Below are 25485 nucleotides of genomic sequence, written 5' to 3'. Positions count from 1 at the left end.
AGATTTTTTTTTTGTTTGGTGTTGATTCTCGGTTAACAAGCCCAATTGAGGTTGGAGACTTGTAGAGAATATTGTTTGGAGCAAAACTCATCATTTTTATGGTTTTTTGGAGCTCATTTGATGGGATTTCGAAAATTAGGACTTATTTGGTTAATCATTTTATGCGTTTTTTGTGCAATTTTTGGGTTTAGATTGAAGGATTGATGTTTGAAGATGGAAACCTAAATGTTTTTGTTGGAAAATGCACAAAATTTTGGTCGAAATATTTTTTTTTCTCCAGAAGAACTAGGTCGTGTTCAGGTGGAGAAGATGAGATGGTGTCATCATGACGTCATAATTTTATTTATTTATTTATTTTTTGTTTTGGTTGTCTTGGTATTCTTGGAATTATTATGTGTTTATTAAATTTGGTTTTATTGGGACAATTATTATTTTATTATTCTTTATGGTATAATTTTTTATCTTATACCAATAATGTTGTTCTAGGCTATTTTTGTTAAATATTTAAATTTATTATGGCAATGAAGAACACTTGTGTGATTGCCTATCACAATTCCAAGTGTGTCAAGTTGTGTAAATTAAATATTTAAGTTTGTCATGACAATAGTGAACATATATGTGGTTGCCTATTGTGATCCTATATGTGACAAATTATCTTTGTTGAGATATTTTATCTCCCCTTTTGGTTGCTTTATTATTATGATTACTAAGGTCCATACGGGTATTATAATTGTCCTATCAATGATTATAATACTTGGTAGAATACTTAGATTGGTGAAGGAAATTAATTATATATTATGAATCGTACTAATTTTCTTTTGCCTTTTCGGTAATAAAATTAGTGCATCTTGGTTGTGATATTTAATTAGTTATCATTATCGCTATGAAATTTCAAAATTCCAAGTTATTGTTAAATTGCGAAATTCTGAAAACTAGCAAATAACATGATATTGAAGTAACATGCATATTGTTTAATTTTTCTATTTTCCAGCTATTAGCAATCCTAGAATTACTCTGCAATTATCTGCTATCAATCCTCTTACTGGAAATAACTTTGAGGAATGGTATGAGTCTTTCAATGTGCATATGACTCTGTACAATTTGGACTTGGCTTTGAGAGTTGATGAGTCAAGTAAGCCCACTGATGTGAGCTCTGTTGATGAAAGATCCTTTTATGAGAAATTGGAGCACTCCAATAGAAGTTGTTTAATGGTGATGAAGTATACTATGGATAAATCTATTAAAGAATGTGTGTCAAAGATGGAAATGGCGAAAGACTTTATGGAATATGTGAAGGCCAATTATACCAAGATTGATAAGGTAGAAATGACAACTTATTTGAAGTTTCTCACAACCACTATGTATGATGGAGTAGGTGGGGTTAGAGATCACATCATCAAGCTAAAACACTAATTCAACAAGGCAAATGAGATGAAAGTAGGGTTGAGTGAGAAATTCTTGAAATGGTTGATACTTGAGTCTCTTCCTACTTCCTTTGATGCGGTGAAGTTGACTTAATGCCTTGAAGGAAGAATGGACTCTGGAGGAGTTGATGTCCATTGTGGTGCAACATGAAGTCTCACTAAAGAAAAATGAGACTCACTCTCTTGCTCTTGTTACAGACCAAGTGAGCAATATGAAGAAAAAACCTCCACACAAGAATTTTGGAGGCTCTAAGCAATTCAAGAGGAAAAAGAATCTGAGCCAAGGAACCTCTAATGCATCTGTTTTTTCTAATGCTACAAAGAATGAAAGATTCAAGGGGAAGTGCAACTTTTGCCACAAGATTGGCCACAAGCAGGTTGATTGCTTCAAGTTTAAAAATTGGCTAGAGAAGAAGAAGAAATGTGAAATTGTGGTTGTGGTTAATTTGAATGCAAACATGATTGAGACTAATATTGTTGATGTTCATGCTAATTCTTGGAGGTTAGATATTAGTACCACTATTCATGTCACTAATTCTTTTCAGGAGATGACAAACAAAAGGAGGTCATTAAAACATGAAGAATGTGTGTATATGGGTGATGGAAACAAAGTGAAAGTAGAATTTTTTGGCATGATAAAGCTAAGATTGACCACATAAAGTTTTTGGTTGTTACACAATGTTGCTTACATACCCTCACTTAGGAGGAATCTGATTTCTGTATCTATTTTGGATAGACAAGGTTACACTTTCCACTTTAGAGGATGAAAAGTGGATATATTTAGCAACTCAATTCTAATTGGCAATGATGTTTTGTTTGGCAATCTTTATAGTCTCAGTTTGCATCATGGTCCTTTATGTGATTCATCTTCTGTTAATTTTGTTGTTGGTTGCAAGCGTGCTAGAATGAATTTGAGTTCTTCCATGTTGTGGCACAAACGCCTAGGTCATATTTCTAGGCAAAGATTATAGAAATTGGTTAGAGATGGTGTGCTTTCTAATCTTGATTTCTCATACTTCGAGACTTGTGTTGTTTCCTTAAAGAGGAAGATGACAGCTAAGACCAAAAAGGAGAAGGTTGATAAGTGTGGAAGTACTTTAGACTTGATCCACACAGATATATGTGATCCTTTGACACCAACTGCTTTAGGGGGTTATAAATATTTCATCACTTTTATTGATAATTTCTCTAGATATGGTTATGTTGAACTAATCCATGAGAACTCTAACTTCCTAAATGTGTTTAAGGCCTTTAAGGCTAAGGTGGAGTTGCAATTGGGAAAGCCCATTAAAGTTGTGAAATCTAATAGAGGTGTTGAGTTTTATGGGAGATATGATGAAATTGGACGGAATCCTGGACCATTCGCTAAGTTTCTGTTGGAATGCGACATTGATGTTATATATACAATGTCAGACACTCCCCAATAGAATGGGGTTGCAGAAAGGAGGAATCGCACATTGTTGGATATGGTAAGGTGCATGTTATCTAATTCCTACTTACCAGAATTTCTGTGGGGTGAAGCCTTAAGGACTGCGACATATATTTTGAATCAAGTGCCCAGTAAGTCTGTGCCTAAGACACCTTATGAGCTATGGTCAGGGAAGAAACCGAGTCTTCACCATTTTCATGTTTGGGGATCTAAGGCTGAGGTTAGGCCATATAACCCACAGTCAAAGAAACTTGATCCTAAAACTATTAGTGGTTTCTTCGTTGGTTATTGCATTAGATCAAGGGGTTCTAAATTTTATTGTCCATCTCATACCACCAGGATCATTGAGTCAAACAGTGTTGTATACTTTGAAGATAAAGTTAATCTTGATCCCAATTTTGTGCCTCGTGAGATACCTTTTGGAGAATAGCATGTTATAATTCCTTTTCCTACATCTCATGTTCCAGATGTGGATGTTCCTATTGTCCAACAATCGGCCATTGATCAAAGAGAGCATGGTGATCAAGTGGAACTTGGCATTCCTGTTGATGGTATCGTTGTTGATGAAATTCATTTGAGAATATCACAAAGGATTCGTAGGCCGACTATTTCAGATGATTACATGATTTATTTGTAGGAACATGAGTATGATGGTTATGATGCTTCTGATCCAATCACTTATCAAGAAGCAATTCATTGTCCTCAATTCACTTCTTGGAAAGAAGCCATGGATGATGAAATGAACTCTATGTATATGAATGGTGTTTGGGATTTGGTCGAATTGCCACATGGTTGTAAACTAGTTGGATGCAAGTGGGTCTTTAAGACCAAACGTGATTCTAGCAGGCAAATAGAGAGATATAAAACTAAACTTGTGGCTAAAGGTTATAATCAAAGAGGAGGAATTGATTTTAAAGAAACATTCTCACCTGTGTCGACCAAGGACTCTTTTAGAGTGATTATGGCCATAGTAGCTCATTTTGATTTGGAGCTACATCATATGGATGTCAAGACAGTTTTCTTGAATGGTGATCTGGATAAGGACATGTATATGGAGCAGCCTACTGGTTTTGCAAAAGTTGGAAATGAAGATTTAGTTTGCAAGATCATTAAGTCAATTTATGGTTTTAAATAGGCTTCAAGGCAGTGGTATCTGAAGTTTGATAGGATTATCACCCAAAATGGTTTTAAAGAGAATACAGTTGACAAATGCATATATTTGAGGGTCAATGAGAGTAGTTACATATTTCTTGTTTTATATGTTAATGATATACTACTCGCGTCAAATGATTCTGACTTGTTGATTGAGACAAAACACATGTTGTCAACCCATTTTGACATGAAGGATCTTGGTGAGGCTTCTTATGTTTTGGGCATAAAGATTCTTCGTGATAGGGCTAATGGGGTGTTTAAATTATCTCAAAGAACCTATATTGGGAAGATATTGAAGAGGTTCAATATGCACAACTGTAGTTCTACTAGAGCGCCAATTGTGAAGGGTGATAAGTTTTCAAAAACTTAGTGTCCTCAAAATGATGATGAGAGAGAGGAATTCATTATTCATCTTTGGTTGGCAGCCTTATATATGCTCAAGTATGTACACGCCCTGATATTGTTTTTGTTGTGGGATTGTTGGGAAGGTACTTGAGCAATCCTGAGAGTCAACATTGGAAAGCTACTAAGAAAGTCCTTAGGTATTTGCAAGGAACTAAGAACTTAATGTTGACATATCAACGCACCAACATACTTGATGTAATTGGGTTTTGTGATGCTAATTTTGCTAGCTGCATAGATGATAAGAAATCCACTACGAGCTATATTTTTATGATGGTAGGAGGAGTTGTATCTTGGAAAAGTGTCAAGCAAACACTTACAACATCCTCAACTATGGAGGCAGAGTGTGTGGCATGTTATGAGGCTTTTTCTCATGCTATATGGATGCAAAATTTTATTTCAACTTTGGGAGTTGTTGACTCCATTTCTAGACTGTTGAAATTATTTTGTGATAATTCCGCAATTGTCGCTTTCTCTAAGAACACTAAGAGTACTTCTCGCTCCAAGCATATTGATGTAAAGTTCTATTTTGTTAAGGAGAAAGTGGCAGAGTCTCTTATTGATATTGAGCACATGTCCACAAAAGGTATTTTGGTGGATCCACTAACAAAAGGCTTACCCATAATTGTGTTTCATGAACATGTATCTTAAATGGGGTTGTTGGGAGCCTAGGTTGCATTAAGTTAGTGGGAGCCATTTTTGGTATTGTAATATTATGCTATAATTGAAAGGATTGCTATTATTGTATATTTCCGTGTGAATCAAACTATGAAGCATGTATAATTGCTTTTGATTATTTGTTTTGATGAAATTCTATGGGACATTGATTTATGATTATGTATATGTTGTGATGTTTGATTATGTAGTCCAAGTGGGAAAATTGTTGGAATTTTTATGTGTGGACTTATATAATCATTGTAATAATGTCATAAATCAATGTTATTTTATTTTTTCATTGTGGTCCATAATAAGGCTAAACACATATTGTTGCTTGATTTTTTATGGGCTCACCCTAATTCACTTGACTGGCCCATTAAGTCAAGTGGTCTAAATAATATGTGATATATATATAGATATAAGTGCAAATGAAAGGGCTCTCTTCTTCTTGGTTGAAAGAGCACGCATTGCACTCATTCTTGAGAGCACACACTTGGACTGAATCTTGAGGAGGAAGGGGAAGAGCTCATTAAACTCGGATTTTCACACCATCATTGGACTGAGCTTCTTTTTGAACACCAGTGGAGCGAGAAATGGTTTTCCATGGCATTACTCAAGGTGAATATTTCATTTATTGTCATTTAATGCATGCTTTAATATCTACATGATCCTATGTTGTTTAGATTTTCATCATCCTAAACCCATCAAATCTTTAACCAAGGTCTAATGGCCATCCTCTATGCTTATTAAAGCCCTTGCCCAGGCATAAACCCATCGACGCAAATCACAAAACATTTCTTCTATATACCTAGCTATGGTCATGGCAAAGGTCCCCATTAAGGGCTTTCTCCTTTTCTACAGTCAGAGGCCATTTACAGTTGCAGCAGAGATTGCAGAAGTGTAGCCAGCAACTTCAGCTGTAAGGAAGGCGATGGATTCGACTACTACTTTGGATTCAAAGACCGAACCTACAGTGCAGCAAAAGGAGAGCGTCTGGATGAAAAACCCTAAGACTGGTAATTGGATTCCTGAGGCTCACTTTGGTGATACCGACTTGGAGGCACTGAGAGAGAAGTTCCTCCCTAGGATCCTCCATTTTAATGGGGGATTCAAGTCTTAAAATCTTCTTCCTTCTGCTTCTCCTTCTTAATTACAGATTAAGAGCCCGTTTGGTAGTGATTCTAATAAAAACGTTATTCTTAAAAGTGTTTTCTTCTGTAGTGTTTCATTGGAAAACACTTTTTTTAGAATTAAAAAAAAAATGATTTTCAAGTATTTTTTATAATATATTGTATAAGTATAAAAACACTTTTGATATTAATAAATTACCAAAAAGGACATATATACATTTATATTGTTAAAAAAACTAAAAATATTTTTTTTTTATGATTTAAATAATTTTTTTACAAGAAGAATTAGATTAATAAATAAATATCAATCATGATATAACAAATTATTTGATTATATATTAGTTTAAAATTAATAATTTTTTTATCACTATAATAAAATTTTAAAAAATATTTATAAAAAACATCTAAATCAATAAAAAAGAACATTGAATAAAAGATAATTTTCAAAATAAAAAAATATATGATTTCCTATTAATTTCTAAAAAAAAAACTTTTCTAATTAAAAGTAAATAAGAAGACAAATGTTTTTATAGCAAAAAAAGAGGGAACATATCTTATAGAAATAATGAACCTAAAAAATAATAATAAATGACTAAAATGAAATATAAAAAAAGAATAAAGGAACTACACATTAATAAAATGAAAAACAATACCAAATTGTATAAGAAGTTTACCACCAAAGCTCATCTAATAGTCACAATTTTTAGAGAAAGAAATAATAAAAAGTATCAAAAAATGGCATAATGACTTTTTAATTCACACATAAAGCAAACCAACATCTCTTCCCCCCCCCTCAACCTAACAACTAAACAATATTAGGTAACAAAAATATGTTTCCATATAAGAACAAGAAACAACTCCAACCCTCAAACATGTTTATGTTTAAGCCATGCAATCTGATCAATTGGGTCTTCTAATGCAACAAACATCTCTCTATTTTTGTTGACAACCATGATATCTGTGGCTTTCATATATAACTCAAAGTCATTCTTCACTTCAGGCATGCTACGTATGATTTTCATCACTTCAACAATGCTACAACCTAGCTTATCTCCTCTAGATGAGATAGAAGACCTATTCTCCACAGCACTACAAATGTACTCTAACTGGATAGCCACAAGCTCAAATTTGGTTTCATCTCTTTTCCTCTTTCTTCTTCCTTCATTCTTTCTTTCCATAGAAGGTTGAGTAGTAGCTTCAAAATTATGGGAGATAGTATCAAGTGATGGATTGCAACCACAATCATCTTGGCCTTCTATTATATTATCTTCGTGTTCCCCCACCTTAGATGAATCATCAACATCTTGTCCTACAAAGCCTTGTTATGGTGCCCAAGCTCATTCACCAGTAGCAACAATATCTTTGAAAAGTAGGTCTAATTGCTCAACATTTTTCAAACCTTTTGTTTTAAACTTTATTGCTTCAGGATTCTCCTACAAGAGTATTTAATTTATCATATTTCATAACCAATATATAAATTAATCAAATAAATTTAATGAATAAACAAAACATACCTTCAATTTCTTATCCCACCATTCATTGCTTGCATTGATGGTTTGTCTCATAAGATCCCACTCAAGCCCAGTTGTAGACCCCCATTTTGGGGAGCTGTCATTTTTCTCACGTTTCCTTTCTTGCAGCTAGCTGTGGCCAAGTGTCACCATCTTGCATGGCCACGTGTCACTCCCGGATTAGTCAATATGGAATCAAAATAGTGGAATTGATGGACCCATCAGAGGAAGACACCTGGAAAGTGAAGAACATTCTGGAATCAGGGGAGCGTATTTTCTGTTATGGGAAGGTTGCCAGCTGCAGAGGTGTGGAGTAGTGGAGGCTCGCAGCTGGGGGAGGTACCTGGGCTGCTGGAGGACATTTTGGGGGGAGAGGCGATTAGAGATATTTTCAGGGAGAGATTTTTAGTTTCAGGAGGGATCCCATTGACGACTGTGGGAGATTTTGGAGAGCCGTTTGGGAGCTTGGGCAGGGAGCTTCCTGGAGGGAGTTTTTCATCTTTCTGAGACTGAGTTTATGAGGGAGAGAACCAGAGAGGGGAAACATAGAAGTTGGAGGCTGTAGAGGAGGAGGTTTTTCATGGCTTTTTAACAGAGATTTAAGGCGTTTAGAGCTGAACAGAGCCTCATTGGAAAAGAGTTCACTCAGGTATGGATGAAATGACTTATTGATTGATTTGAATTCTTATTACTCTTCTACATTTCCTATTGATGTTTGAGTGATTGTTGGTTTGTTTGGGGTGGATAATGAAGGCCACTTATTGTTTGTTGAGATATAACCCTGAACTCATGCTTGATGTTGTTAATCTGAATATGCCTTGTTTCTGCTGAGAAATACCCCGAGAATCATGCCAATGGTTGTATTTGATGTGTTTAACTCACCTAACCAGAAGGCTCACTGATGGTCTGTGAAGTGAAGCCTCATTTGAAGCTGTTTTAATTTTTTATGCTCTGTTTCTATTGTTTCTTCTCTATGGTGGTTGCCTTTTGTTCTTGAGTCTTGTTCAATGCATGGGTTACGAGAGAAGGGGAGAATCCAGGACTGACTCAACCAGAGGCTTGGGGCGAAGGGAATTTCATTGGGTTTTGACCTGTGACAGTGACGGGAAGATTGATAAGTTCATTGGGTAACTGTGAAGACAAGGCTCCGAGGAAGCTTTGACTTGTGTTGAATCGAACAAGCAGGGAACTACGAGACATGAGGCTAGTCCTCCTCTTCACGATGTCTTCGTTGATGTGCTTGGCCTCCCTGTAAGGCATGAAAACGTTAGGTGCATCCTTTAGATCAATGCTTCTCAGAGATTCTATGACTATGCAATCAGGCGAAGGTGAAAATTGAATGTTGTTTCCCCAGCACCAATGTAGCAGATGCAAATCTTATAAGAAAGCCAAAAAGAAGTTGTCCTCGAACGCCGCCGGCGGCGAAGCGCCTCCGCCATCACCACCTCACTGCCAACTCAGTCCAGCTGGGTATCAAACTCGGTTGCGGCATCCACTTCACTGCCGACTCAGTTCAGCTGGGTACCAAACTCAGCTACGGCATCCATCACTGCCAACTTAGTCCAGATGGGTACCAAATTCAGCTGCAATGTCTATTTCTCAAGGCCTTGCGTGGCGTCGTCGATGGGCATCATCACCAAATCTGCCATGGTCGTGGCCTTGGCCACTGTTGACGACGCTGGGACCATCCACTCCAGCAACTCCGCCGTTCCGAGTGCTTCTGGCGGAGATCCTGTGCCTTCATCTAGTGCCAATAATTTCTTCTGTTCCCTGCTCGGTCAAAACGCGCTGATGTGTTAGTGTCAGGAGTAGGTCCTGGCACTCCTATGATTTGTCCCTAGTTCATCAATGAGTCTCGAATATTCACCACCTCCAAGTGTTCGCATCTTTGTTTTTAAGCAGCTTCTGCCTCTACCCCGTCTTTTACACTGTTGCTATGGAAGTACATGGCAAGCACAAATGGGAGGTGTTATAGGATTCATCATGAGGTTGAATTAGGAAGAGTAGCGGCTGATCATCTCTAAGTTCGAATCTGGCAATGTCGGGAATTATGTAGTGATGTCTAACCTATATGAAGCAGATGCTAGATGGAGATGGCGTCATGGAGATATGGATGCTGATGTGGACATCTCGGCATTTTCAGACAATGGTCAGATAACAGGAATGCCTACTCAGCTCAAAAGAGTAAATGACTGGTTGGATGAGATGGGGTCTAGCAAGGATCAAGGTCGTGCTCTGTATACGCAGGCAGTCAAATACCTTCATTCAAAAGCAGAAAATACAGAGGATGATTTCAAAGCAGCCTCCCTTATTGAAAGAACTGAAGAAAAACCAAGTAGCTCAGAAATGAGTCCAGAAGAAGTGGTTGAATTTGTACCTGTTCAAAATCACGTAGCTGCTCATGTGCTAGAAATGCAAGAAGTTCAAGAAGGGCCTGCAAAGGCTGTCACTCGTGTTCTTGATAATGAGAATTTTCAGGTACCCGGGCATCTTCACTCTTCCTCTTCAGGCTTTCTCTGCAGAATCAAGCAAGAGGTCTTCATGATCCTGAAGTTCTGGTAAGGGAAACAGTGTTTAGTGTGAGTGAAATAGAGGCACCATACGAGCTGTTTAAGAAGGTCAGCAGCGTTGTGATTGATGGCGGTACATTCAATGGTTTGAGTTTGACGCAGGGTTTTCAGAATTTGATGATTCCAATCCACAAGTTGATGGAGTAAGCACAGTTATGATCAGGATTTCATCCCTGCATGGCCATTCCTCACCAACTCCCCCGCTCAAGTATTTTTGCATGCAGCCTTAGGCACGTGTCCTCCTTTCTTTTATTCTTCATCATCCTTGATTTTAAAACAATTGCCCCATGTCCCATTTTATAAATATTTTCTTCAATTCATCTTTTCAAATAATCCTGACTCCTCTACTTTTTCACCTTCCATTTTTTTAAGATACCAAAAGTCTCACTTTTAATAAAATTTGCTTCCACTTTCTATTCGGCAAGCAATTTTCAAATCTTTCATGATCTTTTAAAATGTTTTAAAATAAGCAAGAATTTAATTTCGTAATTCCGAATAATGGAATTTATGGAATTAATTCATGCAAAAATAAACGGCCTTTGGTGGGGGCCCTACATATGAGATTTCAAGATTGATTAACTGATTGTTTGCTTCATTGGCCACATGTGATTGATTTACTCTATTCCTTGATACGCGCTTAATTATATATGTTCATTGTTCACTAACCATGTTTTATGATAACGCGTTGCCGTTTGCTAATCAGGTACGCATCCACTTCCACTTCGGTTATCCTCTATTGCATATTCTGATACTCATATGTGCATGATTGATTTGAGTATTCATTGATTTCCTCATCATTGCCACGTCAGCTTTATTTTATTAGTAGAGACCCGATTTTAGGGACTTAGAGGGGTGCTACGGTCTTTACCGTACCTTCCCGATAAGTAACCTGACCCCCGAACCCGATCCGGTTTTTCACAGACCACCTTTTCCAAAACAAGGAGTCACACTTAGGGTTTTTCTTTCTTATTTTGTTTACCCTTTTAAAAATAAAACAAAAATAAGTGGCGACTCCAAGTCATTTTTTCAAACAATAAATAAAATCAATTTTTCAAAATAAAAATCGAGCTCGCCATCGAGTGGGAAACGCATCGAGCAATCGAAATGCGGGGTCCACACCAGTCTCTTTCCCAATCAAGGTATTTCAAAGTTTCCAATCCTTTTTAAGAGAACTCCATTTATTCTTAAGTTGCCTATATTGATAGTTTTTTCCAGTCAAATTGTTGAAGGCTTTTATCACATTTTTCCATCCAACTTGCTAAAGTGACTATTTGGTCTATTTCCAGCCAGAGTCTCAGCCACACAAACTTTGATAAAAACATCCATTGTAATATCATCCCAATAAGCCTTGCTTTGTTTTTCACTTTCTTCACCACTTGGTTGTTGTAATGGTTGAACTATATTGCTAGACATCTTCTATTTAAATATATATATATATATATATATATATATATATATATATTAGAGAAATAATAATTTTCAAACAAAGAATCACACAATTAAAATGAAGAATAAATAAAGAATTAAGGAACAAAACATCAAGAATATATGGTTATCTAGTGTAAACAATGCTTGGTATGATTAAATTTTTTAAGCGTAAACTCGGTATTGAGCATCATATAGGCAGATTTTGTAAAGCATAATAAACAAATAAGAAAAAGAACAATGATGTTATCTGAATTTTTCAAACCAAACCATAAGAACAATGATGACGTGAAAGCTTGAGTAGAATTTGGTATTTCAGTTGATAGCTTTTTATCTCTAGGAAATTTAACTCATTAAGAAAAACTTTATTTTCCACATCAAGCATATAAGTCAACTGTCCAACCATCAATTTAGCCGACAATAAAATCACAATAATCTGAAAATGACTCGTAGCGAGCTACCAGCAACAGAAAGTTCAAATGAATATATTTGTTGACTCATATTTCAAGACAAGAAACTCATTGCAGTTTGTCAGCTCTTTTTAAAAAATGCTTCATTTTATCAATTCAAGCATTAAAAATGCTTCAAGATTTGTCAATAAATTTAAGAATGGCTAAAGCTGGAAAATGAGTTTGAACCAACTTAATGCAGCAAACCTGATATCTCTAAATTCAAAGAACTCTCATGAAAGAGTATGCTAGCTAGCTTCACATTCCTCTTCAAAGAAAGAACATATAAAGAAGCTGAAGAAACAACAGGTGTATCATAACAAAACAGTTCCAATGATGGCGACTATCACTATTGAATCCAAAATAAAACTTGATTTGCATGTTATAGAAATATTTCAAAATAGAACCATTTATCCATTCATAGGACAGTTTCTGAAGAAGTGTTATCATCTTAGAACAGATACCTATGAAAAATTGCCCTATTATGTAAGTGACAAAGTAATCCAAAATGCACATTCTAGATGCAACATACATGCAAAACAAACCAGCCTAGAAAAAAAGTGAATAGGTTGTTAAAAGATTAAAACACTAAAAAATATGAAAAACCCATTAAATTAAACATATCAGAGTTGAATATCAAAAGTAACAAAAGCAATATGGATGTTATTTGAATTTTTCAAATTTTTTATATGGTGTGTACTGCAACTAAAATAAATCCCAAATATATACTACTCATTATAAGGTGTGTCAATCTCAGATAACACAAAGCCCCATTGTAGACCCTCAATTTTGTCCCTCGACACTGGCATTTATCCTTCTGGTGTCACATCCACCCATCGTTCGCATATGACACCACTAGGGCCCCTTTTGGGCTTAGTTGGTGTCCGAGCCTCGTGTGGGTTTGTGTGTGGTCCATTGTGGTGCATATGTGGTTCATTTAGGAGGGTCACCATGGCCATTTTCCTAGTCGTTCACATCACGCTATAGGAAGGAAGTGGGGTCATCCCGATGTTTTAGCTTAGTTGGGGTTTATAGGGGCATGTTGAGGTTCGGAGCACTCGGGCTTGTTTTGATCGTATCTCCCTCATCCAAACTCGGAATCAAGAACCGTTTCTTTTTATGGATTCCTTATTCTTCCAGGAACATTCTGTAAAATTTTCAAAATTTTTTGCAACCGGTCGGCTGGTTGGCAGCCGGTTCAGCCGGTTCAGCCGGTTCATTAGGTCAGCCGGTGTAGAACACTAATTTTTGGTAATTGTTTTGATCATATCTCCCTCTTCCGAACTTGTAATCATGCACCGTTTTTTTTAATGGATTCCTTACTCTACTAGGAACATTCTATCAAATTTTCAGAATTTTTCTCCATCGGGTCGACCAGTTGGCATCCGGTTCGGCCGGTTCAGCCGGTTCATTGAGTCAGCTGAGGTAAAACACTAATTCTAGTAATTTTGAGACCCAAATCCTACATGGCTCAGGCCCATAAGCTCCAGATTGGTTTTGGGCAATGTTGTGGGTCCATTTTAGGCCTTGGTTTGGGTTCCTTGCAGCCCACCACGAATCCATATGGATTCTTGGTGGTGAAGCAAGCTGAAAAAAACTGAAGGGAATGAGCTGGCCTTGTAAGTCTAAGAGAAGTAATGAGGGGTGTGGTTCCCATGCTGATGAAGGGAATTTCGGTGCTGAAGGGGAAGGAACCCAGGAGGCTCAAATTCTAAGAGGTGTATGGGTATAAAAGGTAAAAGGATAGGAGAGCAAAGGACCTTGGACATTTTGGAGAGGGGAAATCCTGCTGGTGAGAAGAACAAAAGGTCAGTAGCATCTCCTGAGTTGAGAGCGTGGGAGAAGCTTCAGCACTGTGGTTTTTTTTTGAAGAGGAGAGTGCTAGCCTCTCAGTTTTGGAAGTCATCATCGGCATGCACGGATCATATTTGGTGGAGATTCTGAGGTAAGCACGATGAATTTTCTTTACTTATAGTTTATCTTCCTCGTCTTCATATGCTTTTTTCTCCTTTCTCATCATCTTTTCTTCCCTTTGATATGAAGATTGTATTGCTTGGGTGTGGATAATAAAGGTCACACATGATTATTGTTTTTTGCTTCCTTGATCACTTAGGAACCTTCTGACCGAATTAGGGATTTTTTACCAACCGGCTGAACCGGTTTGGAACCGGTTCAACCGGTTCAGCACCATAACTGGCTGCCTCTGTCAGCCATGAGGAACACCTGCCTTCCTTTGTCCGGTTCTCACTCATCCAAGCTCGGAATTGAGAACCGCTTCTTTTGTTGTCTTCCTTAATCACTTAGGAACTTTCTGACCAAATTAGGGATTTTTTACCAATAGGATGAACCGGTTTGGAACCGGTTCAACCGGTTCAGCACCATAGCTGGCTGCCTCTGTCAGCCATGAGGAACACCTGCCTTCCTTTGTCCGGTTCTCACTCATCCGAGCTCGGAATTGAGAACCGCTTCTTTTGTTTTCTTCCTTAATCACTTAGGAACTTTCTGACCAAATTAGGGATTTTTTACCAACCGGCTGAACCTGTTTGGAACCGGTTCAACCGGTTCAGCACCATAGCTGGCTGCCTCTGTCAGCCATGAGGAACACCTGCCTTCCTTTGTCCGGTTCTCACTCATCCGAGCTCAGAATTGAGAACCGTTTCTTTTGTTTGCTTCCTTAATCACTTAGGAACACTCTGACTTAATTTGGGGTTTTTTATCAACCGAATGAACTGGTGTTCAATCGGTTCAGCACCATAGCTGGCTGCCTCTTTCAGCCATAAGGAACACCTGCCTTTCTTTGTCTGGTTCTCACTCATCCGGGCTCGGGATTGAGTGTCGTTTCTTTTGTTTGAATCCTCACTCATTTAGGAGTTTTCTAGAAAAATTTTGGAATTCTTCTCAATAGGTTGTACCAGTTGAGAACTAGTTAAACCTGTTCTGCTGGAGGACTTTAGGTAGCCCTCGATTTTGGCATTTTTCGAGCCCTTATCCATGGGGGCTCAAACCCATTTGCTATAGGGCACTTGTGAGCCATCTTGAAGGTTTAAGTCAGTGTTTGATTTCAGTTAGTATGGGCAATTTTGAAGTTATGGGTGGTGTGGTCTAGATGAGTCTAGTTCGATTTGTATGGCATTTGGGGAGTCCCTTACCTCATTTCAACCAGCTATCTTCCTTTTTGGCACAATCTTTGATGCTTGATTTTGAATACATGTTGCGTGACTGACTCACCTTCTGCTGCAGCGCTTGGCTAGGGACCACAGGTACGCATCGTTGGCTTTGGTTGTTGAATTCATATGCTTGCATGGTGCTTAATCTTGAATGTTTGTTATGTGTTTGCTTGTGTTTGGCTGACCTTTTATGCAGCGCGTGGCTAGGGACCACAGGTAAGCACCCATTGTTTTGTTTGGTTGAATTCATATGCATGCCAAATACCAATTAGGATTGTGTGATCCATGACATCTATTTAGCCTAGGGTTTCATTTGACCTTTGACCCATATGCTCCCACATACCCAATTCATTAGTAGAGACCGAGTTTCGGGCCTAGAGGGGTGCTACCTCGCATGAGGTACCTTCCCAATGGGTAACCTGATCCCCGGACCCAGAATCTAGTTTTCGTAGACCGCTTTTTCTATACTGGGGTCACTAGGGGTTTTTGTTCTTACTTAATTTTCCCCATTTTAAAAACAAAAATAAAAAGTAAGTGGCGACTCCAAACAACACCGTTCCTCACCGGGGGCGGGTTTTTCAAAACTGGAAAACACCAACTTTTTTTCATTTTCTTTCTTTTCCTTTAAAAGCTAGTCGCGTCGGTCCGGTGGATCGGGTGAGGGTCCACACCCATATTTTGCACTCAATCTCAAATACCTAAATAATAGTTACACAATCATGTTCATGTCAAAAATACAAAGCAGGGCTTTATATTTTCCAGGAATATGGAAAGAGAATCTGTAACTGTAAGGAAAAATAGTGATTTTGGAAATAAAGATGAAATTTGGTGATGAAACCAGAGTAATCTCTTTGGGGTTTCTTATTTCAACACTACACCTTTCAGAGGCAAAGATCCAACTCAAAAGAAAATCAAAACTGAAAGAGGAAAAATCTAGTGTTTTCTTGAATTTTGATGAGAAAATTTAACAAGGACATGGTAATCTTCCATTACTGGTATGGATTCACCAAACTGTCACTTTTGTATGTATATATCAGACCCATCTCTCTGCTTCAACACCTTATATAGAATGTTTTTGTAAGCTTTTCTCAGTAGTTAACCTTTTCAACAATGATGTTTTCTAGTCTTTTCAAGACATCCAAACACTTAAACCAACCATAACCAACAACAAACAGAAAACCCTAAACACTTAAGCAATGTGATGGCAGCAGAGACATGTGGTTTACAGATATGTGAACCAAAAACCCTAAACAAAGCAATTGCATATGTGAACCAGAATAGAGAATGAGAGTTTTAGAGAAAGAAATACTGGGAAATGAGACTCGACTGCGGTATTGATTTACCATTTCATTTTCTCATACTTTCCTCCTAACCAAACAATCCTAAAACTCAAACCTAACTAACATTTCAAGACAATTAGACATTAAAAACAAGGAAAAGAAAAACAAGAAAAGAACAAAGGGTTACCTTCGATCAGATCAATGATGTCGAACGAAAATGTAACGTCTTTCCTACTATGTAGTCTCACGTGGAGAGCGATGGAGGGGAACAAAGGAGAGAGGTATGAGTGAAAGGAAAGTGAGGTATCGGGAATCACTTGGGGGCATTTTTGGAATATTTTAAAATTTTAAAGTGTTTTTTTTTTTAAATCACCTGTCAAGTGATTCTCTAAAAATCACTTTAAGTGTTTTTCCAGATTTTCAGAAGTGTTTTTTATAATTTACCAAACACCTTATTTTCATCCCAAAAACACTTAAAAGAGTTTTTAAGGGTAGAAACACTTTTGAAAATCACTACCAAACGAGCTCTAAGGCTAGCTTCAACCACTTCTATATCTATACATTGTCAAAGTTAAGATCAATATTACAATATATCTATCATTAAGCTATGAATTTTCTTTCTGTTTCTGGTCTAACGTGGTGTTTGTTTTTTTACTTAATTCTAAATAGAACCTTAATGCTTAATAGTGCTAAATATTAGGTTGTTTGTTTTTATAGTATTTTATTTCTATTAAGTATTAAAAAATAAAGAAAAACCAATATGTTATTTTTTCTATTTAGAAAAAGTTACATATTTTGGTTTTTTCTATTTAGTAAAAAGTTTATAATAAGTCATGAAAAAGTAGAAAAACAAACAACCTAAATTCTGAAAACAAATTGCTTTCAGCAAAAAGCCAAAAAAACAAATACCACCTAAGTTTTTTCATGCCTAAAGCAAAATACTAAGGTTTTCAAGTGTGTGTGTGTTTTTTTATAAATAAATTACTGTTAGAAATAATTGAAAAGTATTTTGAGAAATTTTGCATTATATATATTGAGAAAACAAAGGCTATGTTTAGTTAAGAAAAACACCCAAAAAGGTGGTTGAATTGGGTTTTTAAAATCTTTTCAATCACAACAAAATTAAACAAAAGATAAGCAAAGTAAAGAGATAGAGTTGAGAGAATTCAAACTCGGGTTTATAGTGGTTCGACACTTCCTTGCCTACGTCCACTATCCTCAACCTCCTAACCGAGTGAGGGTTCCACTAACTTGAAGCTTCAATCAAGCTTCCAATCTTCTTACACTTGGATTCCGGCTCCAATGAGCTCTTACACAACCTCTTCAAGATTCAACTCTCTTGAAGACTTTAACACTCGGATTGTTACAAGATATAATCACTCAACCTAGCTTAAAGATGGCTCAAATACGAGATAAGGCTAGGATGATAAACAAGAGTGCACTAAAGGATATGCAAGTGGTGATTTAATGCACAATGAAGGAAATGAAACTTTTTGATCAAGAACAGGTAGGTAGGCTTTGAATGCAATTGTTCTCTTATCAATAAATGAAGTGGAGCTCTCAATTTATAGGTTTCTAAGCTTGGGAGTCAAAATCAGTAAAAGGCAACCTCGTCCGATCGAGCTAAGGGTCGATCGGTTCACTTGTCGTTGGAGTATTTAATGCATGACAGGTTACCGTTGCCTTGACCGGACCTTGACCGGTAAAGGAATCACCTCGACCGGGAAGAGAATGCTACTAGGAGAGAGAGAAGGTTTTTAACCTTCCTCGACCGAACGCCCTCAACCGGTTGATCGGTTGGCCATAGCCTCGACCGGTTGAGCCTTTTTGGCCCCGAAAAACCTATTTTTTGATTCCTTTCTTTTCTAACACTTAAGCAAGGTCTTTAGGTAAATTATTAAGCCAATTTTGAAACATTTTGCCTAAGGTAAATTAGTTAAAAACTCGGGTTTTAATGAAGTCGACGTTTTAAAGAATAAACCGAGTTTTCTAAGATGCATGAAAACGTATGAAAATCCTAAGTGCACTCATGCATTCATCTTACATTAGTTTCCTATGATTTCAAGTCTTCCAAGCGTCTCGATCTTGTACTCATTTGGTCATTTGATGAATTTTCGAGTTTATACCTGAGATTCTTAAACATTAAACCAATTAGTTACTTAACCATGGTTTGTTATCATCAAAACCCGATTAGGAGAACCCTTGGGCTAACATATATAAATAAAGAACACCTTCATGAAAAATAAATACATAAATAGAATTTTTATGATAGTTGTTTTTGAAAATATTGAGACCATTTTTACCATAATTGTTTTCAAAAATATTATTAAATAGACTTCATCCATTAGATTTTATTTGAAAATTATCTTTTAAAACAGTTTTTTTTAGAGTAAAAAATAATTTTCCAACTTATATTTAATAAGATGTTTATTGAAAATAGTTTTTTCTATTTTGTAGCGTATTCTTGAATGTTTTTTTCTATTTTCTATTTAATAAAATATTATTGAATGTTTTTGCAAATCATCCAGTATATTTATGAACTCACAAATATTTTGACTACCATCACGTGAACCTCCAACCTAGAATAGATTTTGTTTTTAGAAATCATTTTTAAGAGCTATTTTACAAAACTGTTATCAAATAAACCCATAATTTTTTTAAAAAAATTTCCTATAAAGTACTAAATTTATAATGTGAACATGGCTAATATGTGTAGTTAAAATCTAAATGGATGAATAAGACCACTAAAGAAATGAGACAAGGATCAATACCATTCAGACCACAGAATGACCCTTTTTCTCATCACTTTCTAGGGTATAGTTTGATGTGGAGGCAATGGCGGTGACCCATGAGGAAAAACAATCAGTGACTTTCAAGCTCACTCCAAATCAGATTTTACAAGCTTAGACCATCGGCAACTGGAAGGCCAAATTCTGATTCGTGTTGACCTATGTGAGAGAAGTTTCTTAGACTTGTTGAGGAATCATTAGACTCATGGATGGCGCTCCTTTTTCTAGCCCATGGTTTCTTTCCTTCTTTTCCTAGAGGAATCCATTCAATGTATTAACATACGCTTTCTAGTCCCACAAGGAGTTCAGTCACCTTCTACCACAAATCTGAGGAAGCAAAAGCGAGGATAAAAAAAATATATGCATACTCGGGGAGGGGAAGGCTTCCACTTTTATGGTCAACCACCTGGGAATTTAATATATCAGTAAAGAGAAATTGATTGAAAGGGATTTGATGCCAACTGCCAAGCCTTTATAACCATTAATCATCAAGAGAAGCACATCAAGACAGGGAGGTCATAGCCAAATTGCATTGGAATCAAACTGCAATAAGTGGGTGAATTCGAGAATCAATCTACTGCCTTGACTCCTAAAGCAGTCCATTGGCTCTAAAGACAGCAACAAACGGGTAGAAGCAAACTGCATTTTTCATTACTGAAAAGCAATGAACAAAAATTTATCGAACTCGTTATACTAAAGTTAACTTTAACCCAATTTGCACTTTTGTGCATGAATACAGTGTCGCCCTTCCATACGTCTTCTATCAGAAAACCATCAGGTGGGGGCGACCAGATCCTATTCAACAAAATCAAACAGAATTAGATCCACAAGTGACTATAAGTATAGCTGAATGAGTTCATCACTAACCACAGATGGGGTGAGAACACCCAGATCTGTAAAGAGCAATGTGAGATACTGAGGAGGTGTATAATCCCGTGCAGATGTTTCAACCTCAACCTTTGAAGGGATGGGAACCCCAAAATCAATGGGGCGTAGGGCGGGGGCCATGTCTTTCTGGTCCAATGGATAGAGACGAGCAAACTGCAAAGCAAAGTATGTGATGATTTGTCAAGTGGAAGTAAAATCAGTAGCCGATGATTCCTCTACCAGACTATTACAGAAGGTATGTTTTTTCTTTCAACATACCTTGTAGCTTTCAGCAGCAACATAAACTGGTTTGTTCATGCTGTGAGCCACCAATGCGATTTGATATGTCCCCATCATGTTAATTATACCTCCACTTTCAACTACTCCATCAGCCCCAACAAATACCATGTCAACCTCATCCATAGTATATGCCACTGCTGAGTCTATTAAGAGCTTCACAGGAACATCAAGCTTTGCCATTTCATTGGATAGTCGTAGTCCTGTCCTGTCTGGCCTTCCCTCTGCATTTTACAGCAAGTTAATTTGAATTCTATGGTGGACATACTACCCAATCTATATTCTACACCAGTTGAACATGGATAATGTATCTGTAAGTGATGAGCTTCAGACAAACATGCATTGTCTCAAAACAACTTCCCCATGCTTTTGATTGTCAATAAATGATATACAATATAATTTATCGACATCATGCTAATTTCCAACGCAATGTGGGGTGGTACCTTGAAATGGATGTATAGCAAACTGCATATGCCAAATGGAAGTATCTTTTGTTCATTGATGGCTTTGATTTGATTTTAATACAACTACGGAAACATTCAAATAAAAAACAGGGTGTTAAGAAAGAAACCTGTGCAGAAAACTCGAAAGAGTTTCTTATTCTGTGCTGCTGTCTTCAGAACTTCCAAGACAACTCTAGAGAAACCATGCACCAAAATGGTACAACCATCAAATATAAAATCTTGACCAAGCATTGCAATGATTCTGCGTGCCTGTCAATATAAGGGGTAAGTTGAAAGGTTTTTGTGCTTAATTTGAATATTTGCATTGGGGATAATTGCAACATGACACAATAGTGAAACAATTATTACCATGGAAAAAGGGAAAAAAATAAATATATAATCAATATACCTTATAAGATATCTCTCCAAACCTTTCTGCACGCTCAATCAAACGAGATTTAGCTGAATTAAAGTTCTCATATTCTAAAGCGGAAGTTCTTGTCACATATCGCATGAACAGATCGCAGCCAGCCGTCAAAGAGATGGAGGTTGTGTCCCATGACTGAAATGCACAATAAGATTAACCATTTCAATTGAAAGATACATGAAATGCAAAATGCTGATGTCTTTACTCTATTCTTAACTTCTTCAACCAACCTAAAGATGACTTGATGCCAGCAAAATCACCATCCTTTCAAGAGAAAACCATTATTTAACTAATCAAGGTTAGTCGACCTGTAAAACTAAACATTTTTGCTTCCCATGATGCCTCCAATTTGGTTAGACATGTAATCAGGTATCCACCTAATCACTTGGAACACTCACCCTGCTCAGAAATTTTTTGTAAGCCTGTTACTTACTTGCAGCCAGCTTAATAAAAACCAATCATATAAATCAAACAAATTTATGCAAAATCATACAAAAACATTTTGTCATTAAAAACCGAAACCAACACAATTTATATTGGTGTGATTTGATTGGTTCTCTTGGACCTTTCCCACAAACTGGATTGTGCCCCTGTCAATATCCATTTCACCGCTCACCAGTCCATGATCCTCCTTGTAATCTACCCAGACTTGCTTGAAGGCTTTTTAGCGCCACAATGATATTGTCTGTAGCATAAACCTCGAGTTCCATTTATAAAACCCATCCATATTTAAATCTACTCCTCCACATTGTTGAAGCAGCAGAGGAACCCTATAGTTTTAACCAAATCTATACAATTCGAAATTCATAATAAAATCAAGCCGCTTTTCCTGAGTTAGGTAACATGATTCAAGCTTCGGTTTTCAAAGGTCCTTGTTCTCCAAAAATGAAAATACTAGCAACAAAATTTTCGAAACACAATGCATCATGTATTAATATGAAATAAGAATTTCAATTATCAATAAAGATGAATAAAAACACAAAATTGACGCCCAGCTACGAACACAAACAAGGAATTCCCCAGCATTTCGGTAGAAAGCACTCACTTTAAGAGAATCGGAAGCCTTCTTGAGCTCAATCTCCAGTTCCATCATGGTGGTAGCCTGGCTGAACCGAATCACCGACGCCAAAGCGCGAATCGCGGCCACCGCCTCGGCCAAATCGGGCTGCTTCCGCCAGCTATTGAACTCATCGATGACGCTAAAAGGCTTGCCGGAATCTTCGACCTTGGGGGGCGGGAGGTCGTCGGGGTGGCGGCCAACGGCGGCCTGAGCTTGGGCGAGCCAGTCGCTGGTGACGACGCCGTGGTGATCCGCTCTGGTCTGGTAGTAGGCTGAAATCTTAGGGTTAGGGTTTTGGAGAGTGTCGGCCATGGAGGTGTTGGATGGGGAGAGGCGGAGGCTCTCGCTCTCGTCCTGCACTTCGTCGTTCTGACCCTTGTCGAGAATAAAAGAAGCCGATCTCCACCACATCAATAATCTCTCTCTCTCTCCTCCTTTTTTCCTCTCAAAAGTTTGATTATTCGGAATGAAAGAGAAGGCAATTAGGATTATAATTATTTTGGAGGATCCCCATACGATGTCGTTTTATAGTCATCACAGGAAAAAACGTCGTCGTTTTCTTCCACTAATTTTAGAGATATTCATACTATTAAAATAATGCGTGCCTTGATTATAATACTGCCAGTGGGCCTACCAATTAAGCCCAAACCTCATACAAGGCCCCAAAGCCCAAATTCACTGATATCACGGCCAAATCTTGCTTGAATTGGTCCTCTCATGTAATACATCATATCGAATTTAATGACCCATATAAAAAATCTTTGAATAATATGATTGGATATAAAGCTTAAATAGCACCCTTTTTTCTTCTTTTTTTTCTTTTAAATTATTATCAATTTAAATTGTATATTAAAATTAGATGAGTAATATTAAAATATAAGCAGGGGCGAAGCCCAACTTGTGCCTAGTAGTAGCAAATGACCCCTTGAAATTTTGAAAAAAAAATATATATATAGGAGATGAGATTTGATCCCTTAACCTAAAATTTTAAGTGAAAATAAGTGATTACCATTTGGTTATACTAACATTTATATATTGCTTTGCCCCCTTAAATAAATTTCATATCATATCCCCTTAAGTTTCCTTTTTAGCTCCGCCTTTAAATATTAGTATGATATTTGTTGACATAGAACAATTTCCTTTATATGTCCCTTTAAGCATTATTGGTTAGGTTTCGTTTTTTTCTTTGTAATCTTTTAGGTTGTAAGTAGTAAATAGTTATAATTGCATCCATCCAAGAGTTCTAAAACCACATTGGTAACTATAAGCTCTCTAACAAGGAGAAGATCCATTTGATGCGATATTCATGGATATAAGGTATTAGCTTCAATTTCGCTTTAATGTTTATATGTTTTCATTCCATGCATGTATACTTTTTCTATATCTGTTACTTGTTCTTTACATTCTTGCCTAGATGTTTCTTGTTAAATACTTAATCAAATATTGCTTAGGGACTAAATCACTTTAATTTGTTGCATACTTTGAAACATCAAATGCTTAAAGATGTTTGATCTTCTCCGATTTATTTGCATTCAGCTTAATTTAATAAAGTTGAAATCTTGTTAGAAAGTGAAAAAGAGTTTTCATAGAGAACGAGAAAACATGTCTTAAACAAGTATTTGTTTTGTAAAATATTTTAAATTAAAAGGTATTTAAAACTAATTAAACCTTCCAAAGTATACTCACAAATAAGATTTCATTTGCTTTCAACCCCTAGGTGAGATCATTGATGACAAATCCATCTCTGCTAGCCAATGCTTAATCTTGGTATTTTACAATTCACCCTTAATTATTTCCTTTTCCTTCCAATCATATCTTCCATTAAGACCTCCACAACTTCACCACCTTACCTATTAACCTTCTCAACTAGCCTTAACTCGATTCAATTCTCTCTTAGGTTTGACATCTCATACTCACTAGGTTGCTATAAATTGAAAGTCCTTACCCTCAAGAATTCAACAAAATTATGATCAACCACAAAACACAAAACACAAAACACAATCAGTACTCTCCAAGTTTGGGGAGAAGAGGGTATTTATAAGAGGAGCTGGATACATATATATGGAGTCACATTTTGTGGTTGATAAGACCATATACAACAAGAAGTCCCATGACGAGAGAGTGATCAATATAAGGCTCCACCACCATTGTCAAAACATCATCTCCCAACACAACTCCACACTTCGATGTTTTTCTCTTTACCTGCTCACAAAGCATGATGATATATAAAACTAGTTATATCTATATATACTATAATAGTAATGAATTTAATCCACCTAAAAACATGAAGATGTATAGACCATCTCACCTCTGCAACAAGCAACCCCAATTCATCTACTATCTTGCATGTTGAATTGCTACTAGTCCTCTTCTCTATCTTAATCTGACATGGTTGATTTTTATCCAACCCCACAACCGCCTTAAATGGAGAACCTCCTCTTAGAATTCCAAATGTTTTCGATCTAACCCGGAACCCTGGCTTACCTTGCTTAATCTCTTTAGCAGCACAGTAGCCCTCCCAGCAACAGAAAAATTTAAATCTCTGCATAAAGAACTTACTTCAATTTATGAACTAAATATTTATACATATATGTATTGCTTACCTTTCTCAGTATGGTGTAGAGAACTTTGCCTCTGAAATCCATAAGGTAAACTTCATTGCTACATTTGCGGTCATAGTTATCAACACGATACACGATTCCCCCGTTTGAATCAAACACAGTGCATCCTTTTCCATGCAGTACTAGAGACTTCATCCATATAGTAAAAACTTCTTGTTTGGAAGTGAAGTAGCAGTGAGCAGAAGAAAGCAGTGATTGAGGATGAACCCTAGCCATTTCAAGGAAGTCTGAAAGAGTTGGATTTGTTCATTTAGCAGCTCAGGCTAGCTAGAGGTTTTAAATGGCTCAGAAATAAACATGCAGTATAATCTTGTAAACCAGATAAAGACAAAAAAATTGAGTATGAAACCAAAACTAAAGTATAAAACCCTGGTTATTGTTCTTC

At 36.9% G+C, this 25485-nt stretch overlaps 2 protein-coding genes across 2 annotated transcripts; both read right to left on the bottom strand.

The window, feature by feature from the left end:
- Positions 1–20014: 20014 nt before the first annotated feature.
- On the bottom strand, positions 20015–22970 carry LOC100244672 (uncharacterized). Its single transcript, XM_002271296.5, has 5 exons — positions 22465–22970; positions 21402–21554; positions 21121–21262; positions 20532–20773; positions 20015–20426 (listed from the first exon to the last, which is right to left on the bottom strand). Exons 1-5 carry the CDS (start codon positions 22888–22890, stop codon positions 20220–20222), a joined length of 1170 nt encoding a protein of 389 aa, XP_002271332.2. The 5' UTR covers positions 22891–22970; the 3' UTR covers positions 20015–20219.
- A 1576-nt stretch (positions 22971–24546) lies between these two features.
- On the bottom strand, positions 24547–25351 carry LOC100855365 (protein LURP-one-related 3). The gene is made up of 3 exons (XM_003632726.2): positions 25083–25351; positions 24788–25021; positions 24547–24681 (listed from the first exon to the last, which is right to left on the bottom strand). Exons 1-3 carry the CDS (start codon positions 25314–25316, stop codon positions 24547–24549), a joined length of 603 nt encoding a protein of 200 aa, XP_003632774.1. The 5' UTR covers positions 25317–25351.
- Positions 25352–25485: the final 134 nt, after the last annotated feature.

Source organism: Vitis vinifera, chromosome 9 (genome assembly GCF_030704535.1).
Source record: "Vitis vinifera cultivar Pinot Noir 40024 chromosome 9, ASM3070453v1".
Lineage (NCBI taxonomy): Eukaryota > Viridiplantae > Streptophyta > Magnoliopsida > Vitales > Vitaceae > Vitis > Vitis vinifera.
This window is presented reverse-complemented; position numbering and strand designations above follow the sequence as displayed.

Excerpts from the sequence above, each read along its gene's own strand:
- LOC100244672 (XM_002271296.5), bottom strand. The coding sequence starts at position 22,890 with ATGTGGTGGAGATCGGCTTCTTTTATTCTCGACAAGGGTCAGAACGAC. Across the intron at positions 20,774-21,120 it reads CTTTCGAGTTTTCTGCACAG|AGGGAAGGCCAGACAGGACA; the intron begins GTTTCTTTCTTA and ends TGTAAAATGCAG. Across the intron at positions 20,427-20,531 it reads TTGCTGCTGAAAGCTACAAG|TTTGCTCGTCTCTATCCATT; the intron begins GTATGTTGAAAG and ends TTTGCTTTGCAG.
- LOC100855365 (XM_003632726.2), bottom strand. The coding sequence starts at position 25,316 with ATGGCTAGGGTTCATCCTCAATCACTGCTTTCTTCTGCTCACTGCTAC. Across the intron at positions 25,022-25,082 it reads TCTACACCATACTGAGAAAG|AGATTTAAATTTTTCTGTTG; the intron begins GTAAGCAATACA and ends TTCTTTATGCAG. Across the intron at positions 24,682-24,787 it reads TGGGGTTGCTTGTTGCAGAG|GTAAAGAGAAAAACATCGAA; the intron begins GTGAGATGGTCT and ends CTTTGTGAGCAG.